This window comes from Lepisosteus oculatus, chromosome 12 (genome assembly GCF_040954835.1).
Source record: "Lepisosteus oculatus isolate fLepOcu1 chromosome 12, fLepOcu1.hap2, whole genome shotgun sequence".
NCBI classification, from domain to species: domain Eukaryota; kingdom Metazoa; phylum Chordata; class Actinopteri; order Semionotiformes; family Lepisosteidae; genus Lepisosteus; species Lepisosteus oculatus.
This window is the reverse complement of record NC_090707.1, coordinates 22,472,464-22,487,708: the sequence shown is the minus strand read 5'-3', so window position 1 is coordinate 22,487,708 and position 15,245 is coordinate 22,472,464. Positions and strand designations below refer to the sequence as shown.

Here is a 15,245-nt window from a genome sequence, read left to right as displayed (position 1 = left end):
GAGTTGTCAGCAAGACCAATTACAAAAAAAGAACGGGGGGTTAATTTGAGATACACAATATGTGGCATTGTGACTTTAGAACATACAGTATGTGATATCTGCAGTCAATAAACTGTCTCTGTGTTTATGTTAGATAATTTTAAACTTATTCAATCTAATTTTTTAATATTTTTTTTAATTCTAGAAAATCTCAGTGAAAATACCCTAACCTTCTTTTTTATTTTACCACGGTAATTAAGATACATTTATAGTAAATGTTTTCAAAGAACTGAAAACCCCCCAGAAAGATATTTCCATTATTATTATTATGATGATGTACCCTATTGCATGCTTATTTATAAATACTTCAAAACACAAAAGCCAAACACTATATGCTTACCGCACATGGTGAGCTTAGAGAAGTCTGGCAAGGTGTGAGAGAAGGATGCACTTGGGGTGCTGCCACCACTTGACACAGGTGAGGACATCTTTCCATTCAGTGTGCCATAAGACAGAACACCATTGGGGCGCTCGCCACTGGACATCCGCCTCTTCTCTGGGAGTACAGGCTGTGGGGCAGGGCTGCCTTGCCGGAGCCCTGGGCTTTCTGCGAAGCCAGCAGGTGAGACAGGGAAGGAGGGTGTCGATGGTGGGTGGTAACCAGAGGAGCTGCTCTGTCTTGACAGTGTGCCATGTCTCTCATCGGGACTGGAATACCCATACATCACATGTCTCTCCAGACTTGGACTTCCGGGGGTCACTTGGCTAACTGCTGGATGCCTGCCCAGTACAGGGCTGCTGGGAGTCCCTGGCTCACTTCCATTTGCTGCCACTATGTGGCGCCCCATGGCAGGACTTCCTTGGTTGACCATCCGTCGTGCCAGCGCTGGACTTGGAGGTGTGTTGGTAGCCACTGTGCGGTGGAGGGTGTGAGGGCTTCCGGGCACTGTGTGGACACCCACAACACTGACCTGAGCACCTTCAGGTTGGTATGGACTGTAATCAGGACCCACATAGCTGCCTGTCATGCTGCCAGAGCCAGGGAAAGAAGGGGTGGGGACACGGTATGTGCTTTCTGAAGGTTGGGAGCGGAAACCCGAGTCAGCCACATGGGGGGGTGTACCCATTCGGATACTGCTGTCAGCAGAAGGATAGCTTCTGATACAGAAGGAGAGAAGATAAGCTGGTCATTAGAAATTTAAAATGTCAATTTGAACATTGTTTATACTGCACAAAGATTCTCCAAATCAACTTTTTTTCTTTTCATTAGATAGTTACATTACATGAAGATGATACTCATGTGCTCATCAAAAGGGGAGATGATATTCTCTTGATGTCTATTCAGCTAACTAGATGCAAATTCGAATAAATAACAGGAGGAAGGGACCTCCTGAGTTTTAAAAATGAACAGATTTCATACACATTATAATTTATGATTTGTTTTGTGATTATCTTTAATTAAGCCTGTGATATTTTTGAAATACAGAATAAACCTGCGTGTATTCCATAAAGCTGCAGAACAGCCAAAAAAAGTAAGGCAGGAAAACCACACTCTCAGTAAGAGCCTTTCTGAGGGAAATAAAACAGTCACTTCTTGACATGCATTTCCTCTTCATTTATCTTGGGAAAACAGAAGGGTTTTCAGACTTAGACTTATTTCCTTAAGAGCACAGTAAAGATTAATTTAAATGTAAGTGACTGAAGCTTTTGTGCTATTCGTGTTGCAGTTTATTGTAAAATAAACATGGTCCTACAGGTACTTCTTTCAAATAATTCATTCATACAACTATTCATTCACAATTCCTTTAAAACCACAGATGAAATCCAGGTTCTTAATATGCAATTACTTTCTGTTAAGGGAGTTTCTTATGAGATATGGTTATTGCTCACCCTTCAGCACTTTGAATGGGACTGCTGGTTGATAGGGGCGAGCTGAAGGCATGAGAGGGGGCTGTGTGTCTCCCTCGGCTATCCATGTCATAAGTGGGTGGTACAGGGGAGCCTGGCTGGCCTCCTCCCCCAGCTGCAGCTGTCCGAGCAACTGACTCAACATAACTCCGAGGCTCTGTAAACAAAGATGGCACCAAGAAAACAGATTTTATTATCATGTACTGTACTGATTTAAATTGATTATTCTTTATCATTAACACTGTAGTGATTTTAAAGAGAAACTATATTTACTGATTTTCTGTTCAAGTCTTGATCTTTCTGTGGTCCACTAATTACATTTAAAAAAGTAATTCAGTAAAAAAAGTCATTTTTTAGACATTATCCAAACACCTACTTACATTATATACAGTTTCTAACTGAAATGGACTCTACAAGAACAATATGGGTAAGATTCACAATCAAACTTGATCAAATCTAAACTTTACTGGTATTTAAAATGACAGAACCTAGTCATTTTGATTTTTTCGTTCAGTTTTCAAGGACCATTTGTGAAGGGAAGCAAATTATTTCACTCAATTTAGCTACTGAACATTAAAAAGAGGTTAAACTGAATATTACATGCAGACAAAAAAATAGTTTCTTGCATTGATTCAATAAAAGCCTGTCTTCTGTGCTGAAATGAAAGGTAATGTCTTCTCTTGTGGTTATTTCCTGCATTCATCTTTCACTGCTCAGTAGTAAAATCATTAGTGTTTTTTTACTGCTCTGAACTTGCTTGCTTTGTTCTCATGCTTTTTTTTCTCTCTGCCTCAGGTATATTACCAGTAGGTACAATGAATAAGAACAGAATGACAATATACTGCTTCTTCTTAATAGGGAATGCAAAGGAACTCAATGCACTTGTTTTAACTGGTAATGCTATAATGATTAACCAAATGTCATATTTGTATTACACCTCTACAAATGCAGTATATCTAATTATTTTTATTTAAAATTACATATTTTACATACCTTTTGTTTGCATATTTTTTTTCAAAACATTAAAATGGGTATGGGTATGGTTGTATGGGGACAGATTAAAATTGGTAATCGAGGTAGATTAAATACTGCTTTACTTTCACTCCAGCTCGTGCAGGCTTTGATTTTCCCATAACATTTTGTTCTCTCCAATTTTCTACAGTTATTTGAATTTCATCTCTGATGCTGAAATTACTTTTGTTCCATATAAGATTCAAATAAACGTTATGAAGACTAAAGTTAAGTGTACAGTGACTAGAAACAAATGTTTGCTTTAGATTGTTACCTCATTAAGCTGAAATTCAAGAATGCTGTTAGCATTCTGAATGAAAAAAAGAATGCCATTTTAATATATTGCAATACATTGTAGAAATACAAGAACAAGTGCACAGACTGCAGTTCAAGGATTGTAATGGATGAATATTTTTGACAAGTAGAAGGAAACTAGATTCAATCTGATTGTTGGTTCTGTACCTTTAAAAATGAGACATATAAATATCACCCTGAAAGAAAGCAGTGGAAATGACAATGTTTCTCCCTTAAAAAAGGAAATGAAACAGAAGGAAATCTATAAATCAAGTACAATGTCATCACTACTATTAAGAATGGGAAAACAATGTTTGAAACAGGAAGGAACACAGAATGTTATTATAATTAGATTTATGGCTGGTTGAATGATATACAGTTCCTTAAATAATATTAAATGTTTACTGTACCTCAATTTAAAAATAACACAATGCAAAACTTTGATATAGAATCTATATTTACATATAAACATGTAAACTATAGACTTGTAAGATAGTACCTTCAGATATTGTAATTTAGGAAATTGATATTTATATTATTAATCCAATAAAGAAATCTACTGAAAAGAGGTAGATAGCCATGATAGGCTCCGTCTCCCCCACTAACCAGTATTGGATAAAGTGGTTAGAAAATGGTTGGATGGAATATGAATAGGCAATAAGAATGTAAAATGTGGAAAAAATCACAAAAAACTGAGATGGTTATTATGCAGGACACATTATTACGGTGTGATCTTGTTGTGGAGTATCTTGCTTGCAGCACCCTTCAAATAATGGAGAGCCCTGTGATGTGTTACTGGTGTGAAGGTGGAAGGATAACAAAGTGATGTGGAGTACTCTCATACAGCCATTCTTACCTTCCTCATTTTCATTTAAAGGACTACTGTCTGCATCTGACAGCAGAAAAAGACAAGGAAAGGAAAGTCAAAGAACGGATGTTTTACAGTGAGAGATTGGAAGAAGAAAGGACCATCAGAGAAATAGTGTGAAAGAATCAGGTAAGAGCAAAAGAGAAGATAGTGGAAATGGAGGGACAGAAAATTCAAGAGCTGGAAAGGAGTGAAAATATGAAAAGAAAGAAAAAGTTTGCTTAGTAAGCAAATTTGCTTCTCAATTAGCCATGTAACCCCTTCTTAGTAATGAATTATATATAGTATTAAACAAGGAATTCAGAAGTGTTAAATCTATTAGCTTCCAAGAGGTTGGAGGTTATGTCAATGGTGTAATGTTTCACCATGGTGTAGAACATACCACTCTCTGATTCTTTTTAAAAGATTAAATTGAACCAAGCACAAAAAATAATGTTTTGTACTTAACATCCTTCAGCTGCACATGTAAACCCACTTGAAGTACATGTAGTAAGAAACAACACTTATTAAAAAACATCAACTTCATATATAATAATTTTTCTCTTCGTATGTAAGCAACCCTTGTCTCTTCTATGTAGCAAGGGGAAAATATTACATTCTCAAATGAGTCTGTCTAATCCAACAAAAGCATTCAATAACTCCAAAGATCGAAGTGTGGCTCTCTTGGTTTTTCTAAATGGCAGCAGATCGCTTAGTCAAAGATGTAAATTACCCCACCAACACCAATTATATACTGTACACAGAGCATCTAAGAGGTGTCTGACTGATTTATCACTTAACCTGGTTTGCGACTTGATTGCATGCTGTGCCAACTCTGTTATGTAGCCTTCATTCATATTTTATCACAGTATGTTTCTACAAACTATTAGCATGTTCTGTATAAATCAGTTCAGGGAATTGCCATTCTGTGAACCATCAGAGCTTGAGTTCACACCATTTTAGCCAAATCAAACATTTTAAACAGCAGAGGTTGTTTTTAGTTAAAGGACTAACTTTTGGCGTAATACTTTAAGACTTCAGAGTATTAACCATAGAATAAAACATGTTAAAAAGTAAACCCAATGCTTTTAGGAAACTGAAACAATGCAGTATCTCATTATTTATTACAACAGACATGTTTGAGATACATCTCACACCCGAAGAAGGCTCCACAGCCGAAATATTGTCTTTCCTTTCTTCTCCTTTCAGCATGGAATAAACCTTTACTTCCTTTGGAGCCTATGCATGCTGACGCAGCTATCTACTTGAACTACTTCTATCTAAACTATGGGCCCATCTATAGAATCATCACTCAGGATCATGGCATTTCTCTAATGGCAGGGTGCATAGCTGTTCACTGTTCCAGCAATTACCTGTTGCCAACATTTTAGGTGCCGGCGTTCTCTTGTGGTCCTTTAAGTGCTGGCAAATACATATATCCACAAACTGAATGATGCCCCAGTAAAAGTACTGTCCCTGAGGACAATGCCCCTAGTGGCATCACAATATGCTTTAGGTAGCAGTCTTTTATTTGAGCTTTCACAGTCTGAATAAAATGTTTTAAAAAGTATGAATGTGTCATTTTATATTTTTTTTTACTAAATGGGACACAATAGGAGGGGGCTAAATAATTCTGCTAAAAACTTTTGCTACACAGCTGTTTAACTGCAAATCTTTCATCTATTGACTTGAACTTCAGTTATTCTTAAAATATAGTTCTGTCACTCAGAGTAACATAAATTCTAAACTGGATGCTTAGCCCAACTAACTCCATTAACAAAAGGCTTAATATAATGACTGAACTCAGCAGTTCCAGCTGCGACCCATTTTATAGTATTACTTTTATGAATATCAACAGCTAGAAGTTCCATAAAGGCAGAAAATAGCAATCGGTGATATTGTGCAACCTTGTCTAGTAGTGCTAAATAATCTGTGAAATTAATTAATTTATTACATGTTACAACAGCTGTTAAAGGGAAAATATATTGAATCTTTTTTGGAGTAATGGATCAAGTCAAATCAACATTTTTCTTTAGCAGATGACTGCTTTCCTTTACCGAAGCTTGTTCGATTGTAAAGAACTAGTTCACAAATCACTAATTTCAGAGTGCTAAAATTGTACAAATGATCTATAGATTAACCTTTATTAGATATAATGGACAGCAACTAGAGTATAGTAACGTTTTTTTATATTTAAAATAAGGTCAGAGTTCATATATGGTGGGACTCTGGATAAGGAGATAATGTTTTCTCCTATATTTTCTATGAAAAGATAAGAATTATTAAAATCTCCAGAAAATATTATGAATGGGGAAAAGGATACAATTAAATAGTAATTGCCTTTATCACCATTGTAAAAACTAACAGTAGAACCTATGAATAAGCCCTAGTGCCCTAAAGTAAAAAAAACGAGGTGATACACAGTGCTTTCACTTTCATACTTTTACAGGGCCTGTACTGTTTGGATCTCTTGAAAACATTTTTCAGGAGTGTTCAGAACAATTTTAGATAAACGTGGACTCACCAGTTCCAGACTGTTGGAGAAGGATCTCAGCTGGGTTGTGAGGCTTCAATCCAAGGGCTGACAGAGGAGTTTTTGCTAGGCCAGGAGGGGAACGGCCTAAGAGAGAGAGTGTCATTTTCAACATCAAGCACAAACACTGTTTTACCAGTAAATGCTGTGGATGCATGTGTGTTCAACATATTCTGTAAGTCTGTGTGTTTCAATGCTATATGTTGCTAAATTTTCAAACTGTTTTCATAACCATACAGTAATTGGTATTGATATAGTTTAAAATATAACCTCATTAATAAGCTGATATCACTAATTGTACTAATTTAATATTTGGAGTGTCCTGTGGCACTGTATATTGGTTTCTTTTTGTGAATTTTAGTGGAATGAGGAAGGAACCTAGCCATTAAAGGGAGTCTAATAATAGTTTTGTTTGGCAAAAGCATTTGTAGCAAGAATAATTTACTCATTGAGTCTGTCATCACCTGAGAGAAAATTGATACTGCAGTAACAATAAAAATTATTCCAATACATAATTTCAGAGAATGAAGGGTAAGAATGCTTTGGAATGTTTTAACTTGGTAAATCAAGCTAGTATTTTCAAATGTGTATGTGGCATATACTGTACATGTATACTCATGTATACTCACACATCAAAACAAAACAATACACACGTTATAAAGAAATTAATGTGTGTATACAGTACACATACAGTATAACACAAACAATCCTCACTGCCATGCAACAGTTATAAAATATTCTGGTTTCAGTACTATTACATTAGCACTATAGTAAATTAGTACTAACATAGTAATATGTAGCAAAGAATACTACTGTATTGTGCAGCATGGCATCTAAGAACATTTATGAGCAGAGATTAACCTGATGACTTTTGTTACAGTTGCTGTTTTCTTGTAATTAAATATGTTCTACAGTAGGAAAGCCAGCTTGACAAACTGCAGTATCTAAGTATATAAAATAATTTACAGCTTTCTGAAAGCAAAAGCATAAAACAAGAAAGGATTTGTTTGCAGCTCAGTCTCTGTCTTTCATAATCTTACTTTCCATGTGCATGCAAAATGAAATAGAGGGAGAGAAAGAGTGCTGGATGGAAGGGACAGACACGACACTGGAACTGTTTCATGCATCTTCCACTTACCAAAGAATCCCAAACAATTCTTTGTTTTGCAGCCAAATGCTGCACACTGCTATGGCATTTGGGCTGTTTTAGATGGGTTCCATATAACACCTACATTTCACTGTAGGAGGAGGGAGCCGTCATAAAATACAGTCTTAAATCATTCTATTTGTTCTAATGTTCACAAAGGAAAGAGTTCATGTCAACATTCTGCTTTCATGAAAACCACCACAATAAAAGAAATTTTAACATTGGCCAATCTTAGTAATTAATAACTGAATCAGTATTCATCTTAAGTGGGAAAAAGTCATCTTTACAATATAATCCTATATACACCAACAAAGAAACAGAGACCTACAAGTGATCATTAAAATTAGCAGCTTTTGGGACATGAAATAGAAGACATTCAGAGCTGCATGGCCCAGGGACAAACATTCTAATAAACTGCTTAAGGAAAGGACTGATAAAATTCTGGGATCATGAAATTGCTCCAAGTCAAACAGGATTAGCTAATATTTTAACCTTTGTTATGTACCTATGTTTTATAATAATATGCATCTTAATCTAAGTAATGATCTCATGGTGAGTATCAATATGTTAACAAATATCAGTAAACATTTAAATTAAAGGTTTTCTGTAAACCGAATAAATGTATTTACAATATATGCAGCCATATCACCCTGCAACTCACAACTTGTAACCACTGAAGCTAAGCAGGTGTGAGCCTGGTCAGTACCTGGATGGGAGACCTCCTGGGAAAAACTAAGGTTGCTGCTGGAAGAGGTGTTAGTGGGGCCAGCAGGGGGCGCTCAACCTGCGGTCCATGTGGGTCCAAATGCCCCAGTGTAGTGACGGGGACACTATACTGTAAATAAGGCGCTGTCCTTCGGATGAGATGCAAAACCGAGGTCCTGACTCTCCGTGGTCATTAAAAATCCCAGGGAATTTCTCGTAAAGAGTAGGGGTGTAACCCCAGTGTCCTGGCCAAATTTCCCATTGGCCTCCTAATAATCCCCATCTATGAATTGGCTTCATTACTCTGCTTCTCCTCCCCACTGATAGCTTATGTGTGGTGAGCGTTCTGGCGCACTATGGCTGCCATTACATCATCCAGGTGGATGCTGCACATTGAAGGTGGTGGAGGGGAGTCCCCATTACCTGTAAAGCGCTTTGAGTGGAGTGTCCAGAAAAGTGCTATATAAGTGTAAGCAATTCTTCTTCTTATTATTATTAATATGCAGTACATGCATGTCAGTATTTAAATGCAACAAAACTGTACAATCTTGATACTTGCAATTATTGTGGAATTCTAAGATTTATCACTATGTTTATTGCTTCTCCTTCAAATAGATAACTTTCTTTGTGATTTAGGAAGCAAAATCCTAGTGGGTACCTCAAACAGAGATCTCTTCATAACAGCATATTCTTCAAAGCCCACAAGAGCACTGTAAGGTTTTTATGAAAGCAAAACACTGATGGAATTCTTTCTCATCTGTGGGTTGAAGAATGTCTATTAGTCAACACAAACCCTTACTGGAAAAATAAGATAACTTGTCAATAAGACTGTATGTGCTTTCTGATTTTATTTGATTACAAGTAATACACAACTCAGTACTTTAACTGGCATAAACATAATTTATTTTTTTAATTGTGCTGGGATTCTATAGTGATACTCTGTTCAAGGAAGAAACCATATATTTTTAAAACATTGAACATTGTATCGTTGTACAGATATTGACCCTAGAATTTGGTATGTACTGTAATCTTCTTTTCTTACAGCAATTCCAAATATTACAGTGCTGGTTTTAATGTTGACTAACAGACAATTTGTTAATCTAATTGAAACACTAATGCTTCATAGAAATAGGAAAAGGATATCTACAAAGCATAAAAACCCACCACCAAGAGAATCAGCTGTAAATAAGACAAAATAAAAAATCAAAACTTTTTCTGAAGTTAGATTGAAAACTCAGGTGTTTGTGAACCACTGTTTTTCAGTAATACCTAAAGTCTCTGTTAACTAACAGTTAATATGTTTTTTGGAATTGTTATCATTAACCTATACTGTGACTTTTGCACTATAAAAAAAAATTCTTAAACGTTTTTGTCACTAGATTAATATTTCTGCTTGTATACATCTGTATACACATCTGTACATTTCAACACTGTTTTTAAAATGTTTTTTTAAACAAGTTAATATACCATTATTATGAGAATAATTCATAATTAAGTCATTGATTTTATCATGTTCTTCTTTTGTTAAAATATGTTGCTCTTTTCAGGGTTTCAGAATAATTGCTTAATACTTCTAAATGTAGCATTTCTTGCTATGATTACAAATTTCAAGAAAAGTAATTGATTGAATTAAAAACACCTGAAAATGGGTTATGATCTTATTTTCCTAAACAAAGATAACCAAAGAATTCTCTCATCTACATGATTGTCGGTTAACATATGTTGTGTATGTATCCATCCAATTCCTATACATTTTGTGAAACAAAGGGATGTGGGGGAGCCAGAGCCTATCCTGGAAAGCAATACACGCAAGGCAGAATGCACCCTTGCTAAAACACCTGTCCATCATAGGGCACAGACAGACACAAACATGTACACACTCACACCAGGGTCAATTTTCCAAAAAGCCAATTAGCCTTCCATCTACAGTATGTTCTGGAATGTGGGAGCAAACTGGAGCACCCAGAGCATACCCACACGAACATGTGAAGAACACATAATCTCCACACAGACAGTACCCCAGATCCAGAATAGGACCCATGGCCACAGTGCTGTGAGGCAGCAATGCTAACCACTGCACCACCATGTAGCCCAACAACCTTTGTAAACAGGTTGATTTATCAATCTTAACATTTTTCAACCGGGTTGCAATTTTACTTTGACACCTACAGTATTAAACCTTAAAACATGTAACATGTTTACTCATCTAATAGCAAAAACGGAATAAGTGAAAATGGTATCACTATCTGTACAGTTCTACCATAGAATGTTAGGAAAAATTATATGAATTCAAAAAGCAAAACCTTCAGCTGCGAAAAATTAAAAATGTGGCACCATTAATTTCTAAATTTACATAGTGATGGGTTTTTAGGAGGCTATCTACAGTATCTGTAGTCTACTCGTTTGTAAACAGCGCCCTCTTCCTCCAGGGATGGTGAACTTACACAGGTTGTAGTAAGGGGTTTGTGGCGACACAGGAAAAGCAGGGGTCAGGGGAAGGACCTCACCACCACTGCTGGATGTGGGACTTAGTGGAGCGCCATCTATTTCTTCAAATGCCTCTCTGTAGCTGTGCATATGTGGCTGCACAGGACAAGAAGAGAGCATCATACATTTATGAGGCTTTCAAAAACAAAGTCATGTAAAATGTAGCTCTGTTCTAGAAGAGAAATACTTCGATGGTCTACTTTTCAATGACTCCTCAAGATTCAAGATCTTTTGTATGTACTGTATGCCTTTTCATAGCAACCATTGAATGACATGATTCTACAACTTTACAAATACATATTATTTATCCTTATATGGCATAAAATAAAAAATGTGAATAAGTGGGCCAAAGACAGCAGCCAGTGCTTGAACCTTGGAACTACATCATAGTACTTTCTGTATCCACATTGCTAAGTTTCTGTATTTACATATGTGACTATTTCAGAACTAAATGGTTAGTTCCATAAAATAAAATTTGTGTATAATAATGTGTTCCATGCAGTATTATAATATTTAATGCAGAACTTTTGACAACTCAAAGATATTGTTCACTAAATTAATTGGTAACGTGAATAATTAGAACACCCACTGTACTGTATATATCTGAGAACTATTAGTTGATTGTTTTATTATTTATTAGGTATTTGTTCTAATTTTACTTGGTCTCATAAAAAAACATATCTTCAAAAGGTAACTATTAAAGGGCTTGTCATTTTGAATATTCAAAATGAGTCACAGGGTAAATATACTGTATACTGTCCTTCCTTTGAATACATTTTAAGAATTGGTAAGATACCAGTAAAAAGTTAAAAATGCACTATTTTGCTGTTAACACTTTCTAAACCCATTTATCTTATATTTACACAAAAACAGCTAAATCTCAACAGCCATAATGAGGAGCCACGGATGGAACATCTATTCAGGTGTGAAAAGACTGGAAACATGTATTTGCTTGGTTCGTAGAAAGCATCTTATAAATATGTACCTCCTTTGGTCGGCCCCCTGGATTTGCAGCAATAGTATTGACCACCTCGGGAGAGACGCATCGAATGGGGGACCGAACCATGGTACTGTGGGTAGAGCTTCCGTCGTGGCCATTCTCATACTGTCCTTCACTGGTTGTTCTGCGTCGTGTGGGGGCGGACGATTCATCAGGCAACATTCCTTGGGACCGGACACCTGCACAAAAACAGGACACCTGAGCTTCAAACAGTGTTAAAGTTTTCTGCTAGTCAATCAATTGCACACACAGTTTCCAAAACAATGAAACATATACAATATAAATAATATTTAATATTCAGTATTTTCACGAAATAAAACTATGAACATTTTCTCTAGTCATTGAAGCAAACAATCCAGTTTTATTCTAGTTCTCTGGATAATAGCACTTCTGATTTAATGTCCTGCAAGAGCGTGAAGTGAGCAAATTCCAACAATTTTTGTCACGCACAAAGAATGCACTGTTTAAAATAAACAGGAACTCTTAAGCAAACAATCATTTTTTTTCTAAATGTGTGGCACAAAAAGACTTAAATGCTTAAATTATTATTATGAATACTTTTTTCAAAGCACATCCAAATAACCTGGCTGTAGAAATAATCATCTTGACAAAGCCTGCTACAGAACTTCCATCCACCTGTTTTCCATCCATTTTTGAAAAACGATTCTTCCAATTCAGGATCAGGATTGCGGGGAGCCGGAGCCTATCCTGGCAAGCAACGGGCACATCCTGGATGGGACGTCAGTCACAAACACAGACACACAAATACTCACACCTTTCCCAAAAGTGAATTAATCTACAGTACCAGTAGGTTTTTGGAGTGTGGAAGGAAACCAGAGCACCTAGAGGAAACACTCGTGAACCCAGGGGGAACCTAACAACTCCATACAGATATCACCCCAGGTCTAGAATTGAATCCCAAATCCCAGTGCTGCAAGACAGTAATGCTACCTACTGTGCCACTTTGTTGCCAGCACAAATTCCAGTTAAAAATATTTAGCAAGAGAGTACTTGTAAAGAAACCAAGAATAAACTATTTCATACACAAAACATTTTTTGTGAAGTAGTCTTATAATCCTCATAAACGAGAGTTCTGATTGTTACATACTGTATCAGTAAAGATAGTGGGGTGTAATGGAAATCAATGACAAAGACTTCCCTGTTAAAAACCTAAGGCTGCTGCTGGAAGACGTGTTAGCGGAGCCATCAGGGGTCGCTCACCCTGCAGCATATGTGGGTCCTAATGCCCCAGTATGGTGACGAGGACAAATTTCCCATTGGCCCTTACCAAAAATAGCCTCCTTATAATCCCCATCTTGAATTGGCTTCATTACTCTGTTCTCCTTCCCACTAATAGCTGGTACAGTATGTGGAGAGCGTTCTGGCGCACTATGGCTGCCATCGCATCATCCAGGTGGATACTGCACATTGGTGGTGGTGGAGGGGAGTCCCCATTACCTGTAAAGTGCTTTGAGTGGAGTGTCCAGAAAAGCTCTATATAAGTTTAAACAATTATTATTATTATTATTGTTATTATTATTATTATTATTATTATTATTATTATTATTATTATTATTATTATTAAAAATTGCAATTCTGTATTTGGAAAGGATTTCTGCACATTATCCTAGAGGGAATGCACAATTTCATTTCCACAGTTCTAAGCTCAAACACAAATTTTCCAAGAATCACATATAAAGGAAACAGAAATGATAGAAAAGCCTGCTATAATGCAAAGCATTTGCATATACAGTATCATGTCACATGCATTCATATAAAGCATCCATATACTGTATATACTAACAGAACTACCCAAACCTAAGACAAAACATTGAAGTGTGAGTTACAGAGTTTTGGAAATTAAGCTACAACATCTGAAAAATATTTACATGATTCCAATGCTTTGCATTAGAGTCATCCTGCTCCACATAATTTGAAATATTAGCTTCCAGCTATAAGAGCCTCTGTACCTGCTGCCTGCAGCCTGCAATGTGCCAGAGTGGTCAAGAACAGTGCAATTGAGAGTTTCTCAAGCAGTGGTGTGGCTATTTAGGCTTTAAGAAGAAACTGAAAAACTGGAAAGATTCTGACCATCCACAACAAACATAGATCACCATTAATTTTCCTTCACATTTTTAAGCACTACCAATAGCACAATATTTGTGGAGTATTGTAAAGGTTTTATAAAAATACAAACACATCTGTTGTCCTAGAACAGAAGACTCTGAAAGCTGAATTTACTTTTCTTACCACAACGATTTTGTGACTTTCTTTATAAAATTAGCTGAAAAAACGTATCTCATGGATAACCTAACTACTTGCATTTTTTATTTTGTTTGTTGGATCCTGTTAAATTTTCAGTTTTAACTTTTTTTCGTTCGCTCATATATTTGAGCACATCACAATCTGAAATCCAAAACTATGCCCAAAAAGTCTATAACCTTACACGTGAATGAGTGCAAAGAGCATGTAGTCCATTTCCCCTATGATGTATTAGGCCACAAAACATGCAAACCAGATGTCCAAAAACTTTACTACTTCACAGCTGCAGATGTCAAATACTAGGCCTTGTTACCTTGACAACAGGGTTTGGCTAAATGATTCCAGCTGGTACAGCAGGGAATCCCAGGATGGAAAGATTTTTCTTTTCTGTCAATTGGCAAAGCACTGAGAGAGTGCAGACACATCAGAATAACAGACACATCAGAAAATCTACAATTTCCTTTTAAGAAAAATATACAAAGAACCACTCTAGGTCTCCTATATATGGTTTCACTCTCTCTTTTTTTCTGTCTGTATCCTTGCAAATGCTGTAAAATATCAATTTATGTTATCAGAATTCTAGCACATACAGTATGGTTGTGAGGTTCTTTCTGTTTCATGGTAATACAGTTAACTCCTTTGTTATAATCGTTCTGCTATCACTTACTGTACAATACAAATACACAGGGAATATGACTCCTGTTTTGAAAGTCTCTTAGGAAAGATATTAATGCTGCTACACTGTAATTTTTAGAAACAAAATGACCTCCGTTTTTTAGGATGCTTGTTTAATATTCTAAGCAACTTAAATGCTAAAAATGATCAAAGAAAACATCCTTTTCCAACCTTGAATGATTGAAGTGCCTCTGTAGCTGCCCTTGCTCTGCGAATGCTGACAAAATGAATCTTGCTGTAAACAGAGACCGACTGCAAGCCTTACATTCCACAACACAGAATGACCTTTTGTGATTTTGTTCTCATCTATTTTTTCTGGTTTTTTTGCCTCTTCTAACTTTGAAAGGACAAAAAATAAACCAATTGTTCTTAAAGATTTATGCACGTTTTTTTTTTT

At 36.3% G+C, this 15,245-nt stretch overlaps 1 protein-coding gene across 13 annotated transcripts in view; it reads right to left on the bottom strand.

Annotated features, from left to right (window-relative positions):
* The window catches only part of tns1b (tensin 1b), a 254,799-nt gene that overhangs the window by 14,507 nt on the left and 225,047 nt on the right, over positions 1-15,245 (bottom strand). For 10 of the 13 annotated variants that reach the window (XM_015359171.2, XM_015359174.2, XM_015359176.2 and 7 more), the window contains 5 exons: positions 11,897-12,090; positions 10,869-11,007; positions 6,564-6,659; positions 1,870-2,044; positions 380-1,137 (listed from right to left, as the gene is read on the bottom strand). In XM_015359171.2, coding sequence (XP_015214657.1) covers positions 380-1,137; positions 1,870-2,044; positions 6,564-6,659; positions 10,869-11,007; positions 11,897-12,090 — 1,362 coding nt within the window. The remainder of the gene's footprint in view (positions 1-379; positions 1,138-1,869; positions 2,045-6,563; positions 6,660-10,868; positions 11,008-11,896; positions 12,091-15,245) is intronic. The other 3 variants (XM_006636697.3, XM_015359178.2, XM_015359182.2) reach the window with 1 other exon arrangement.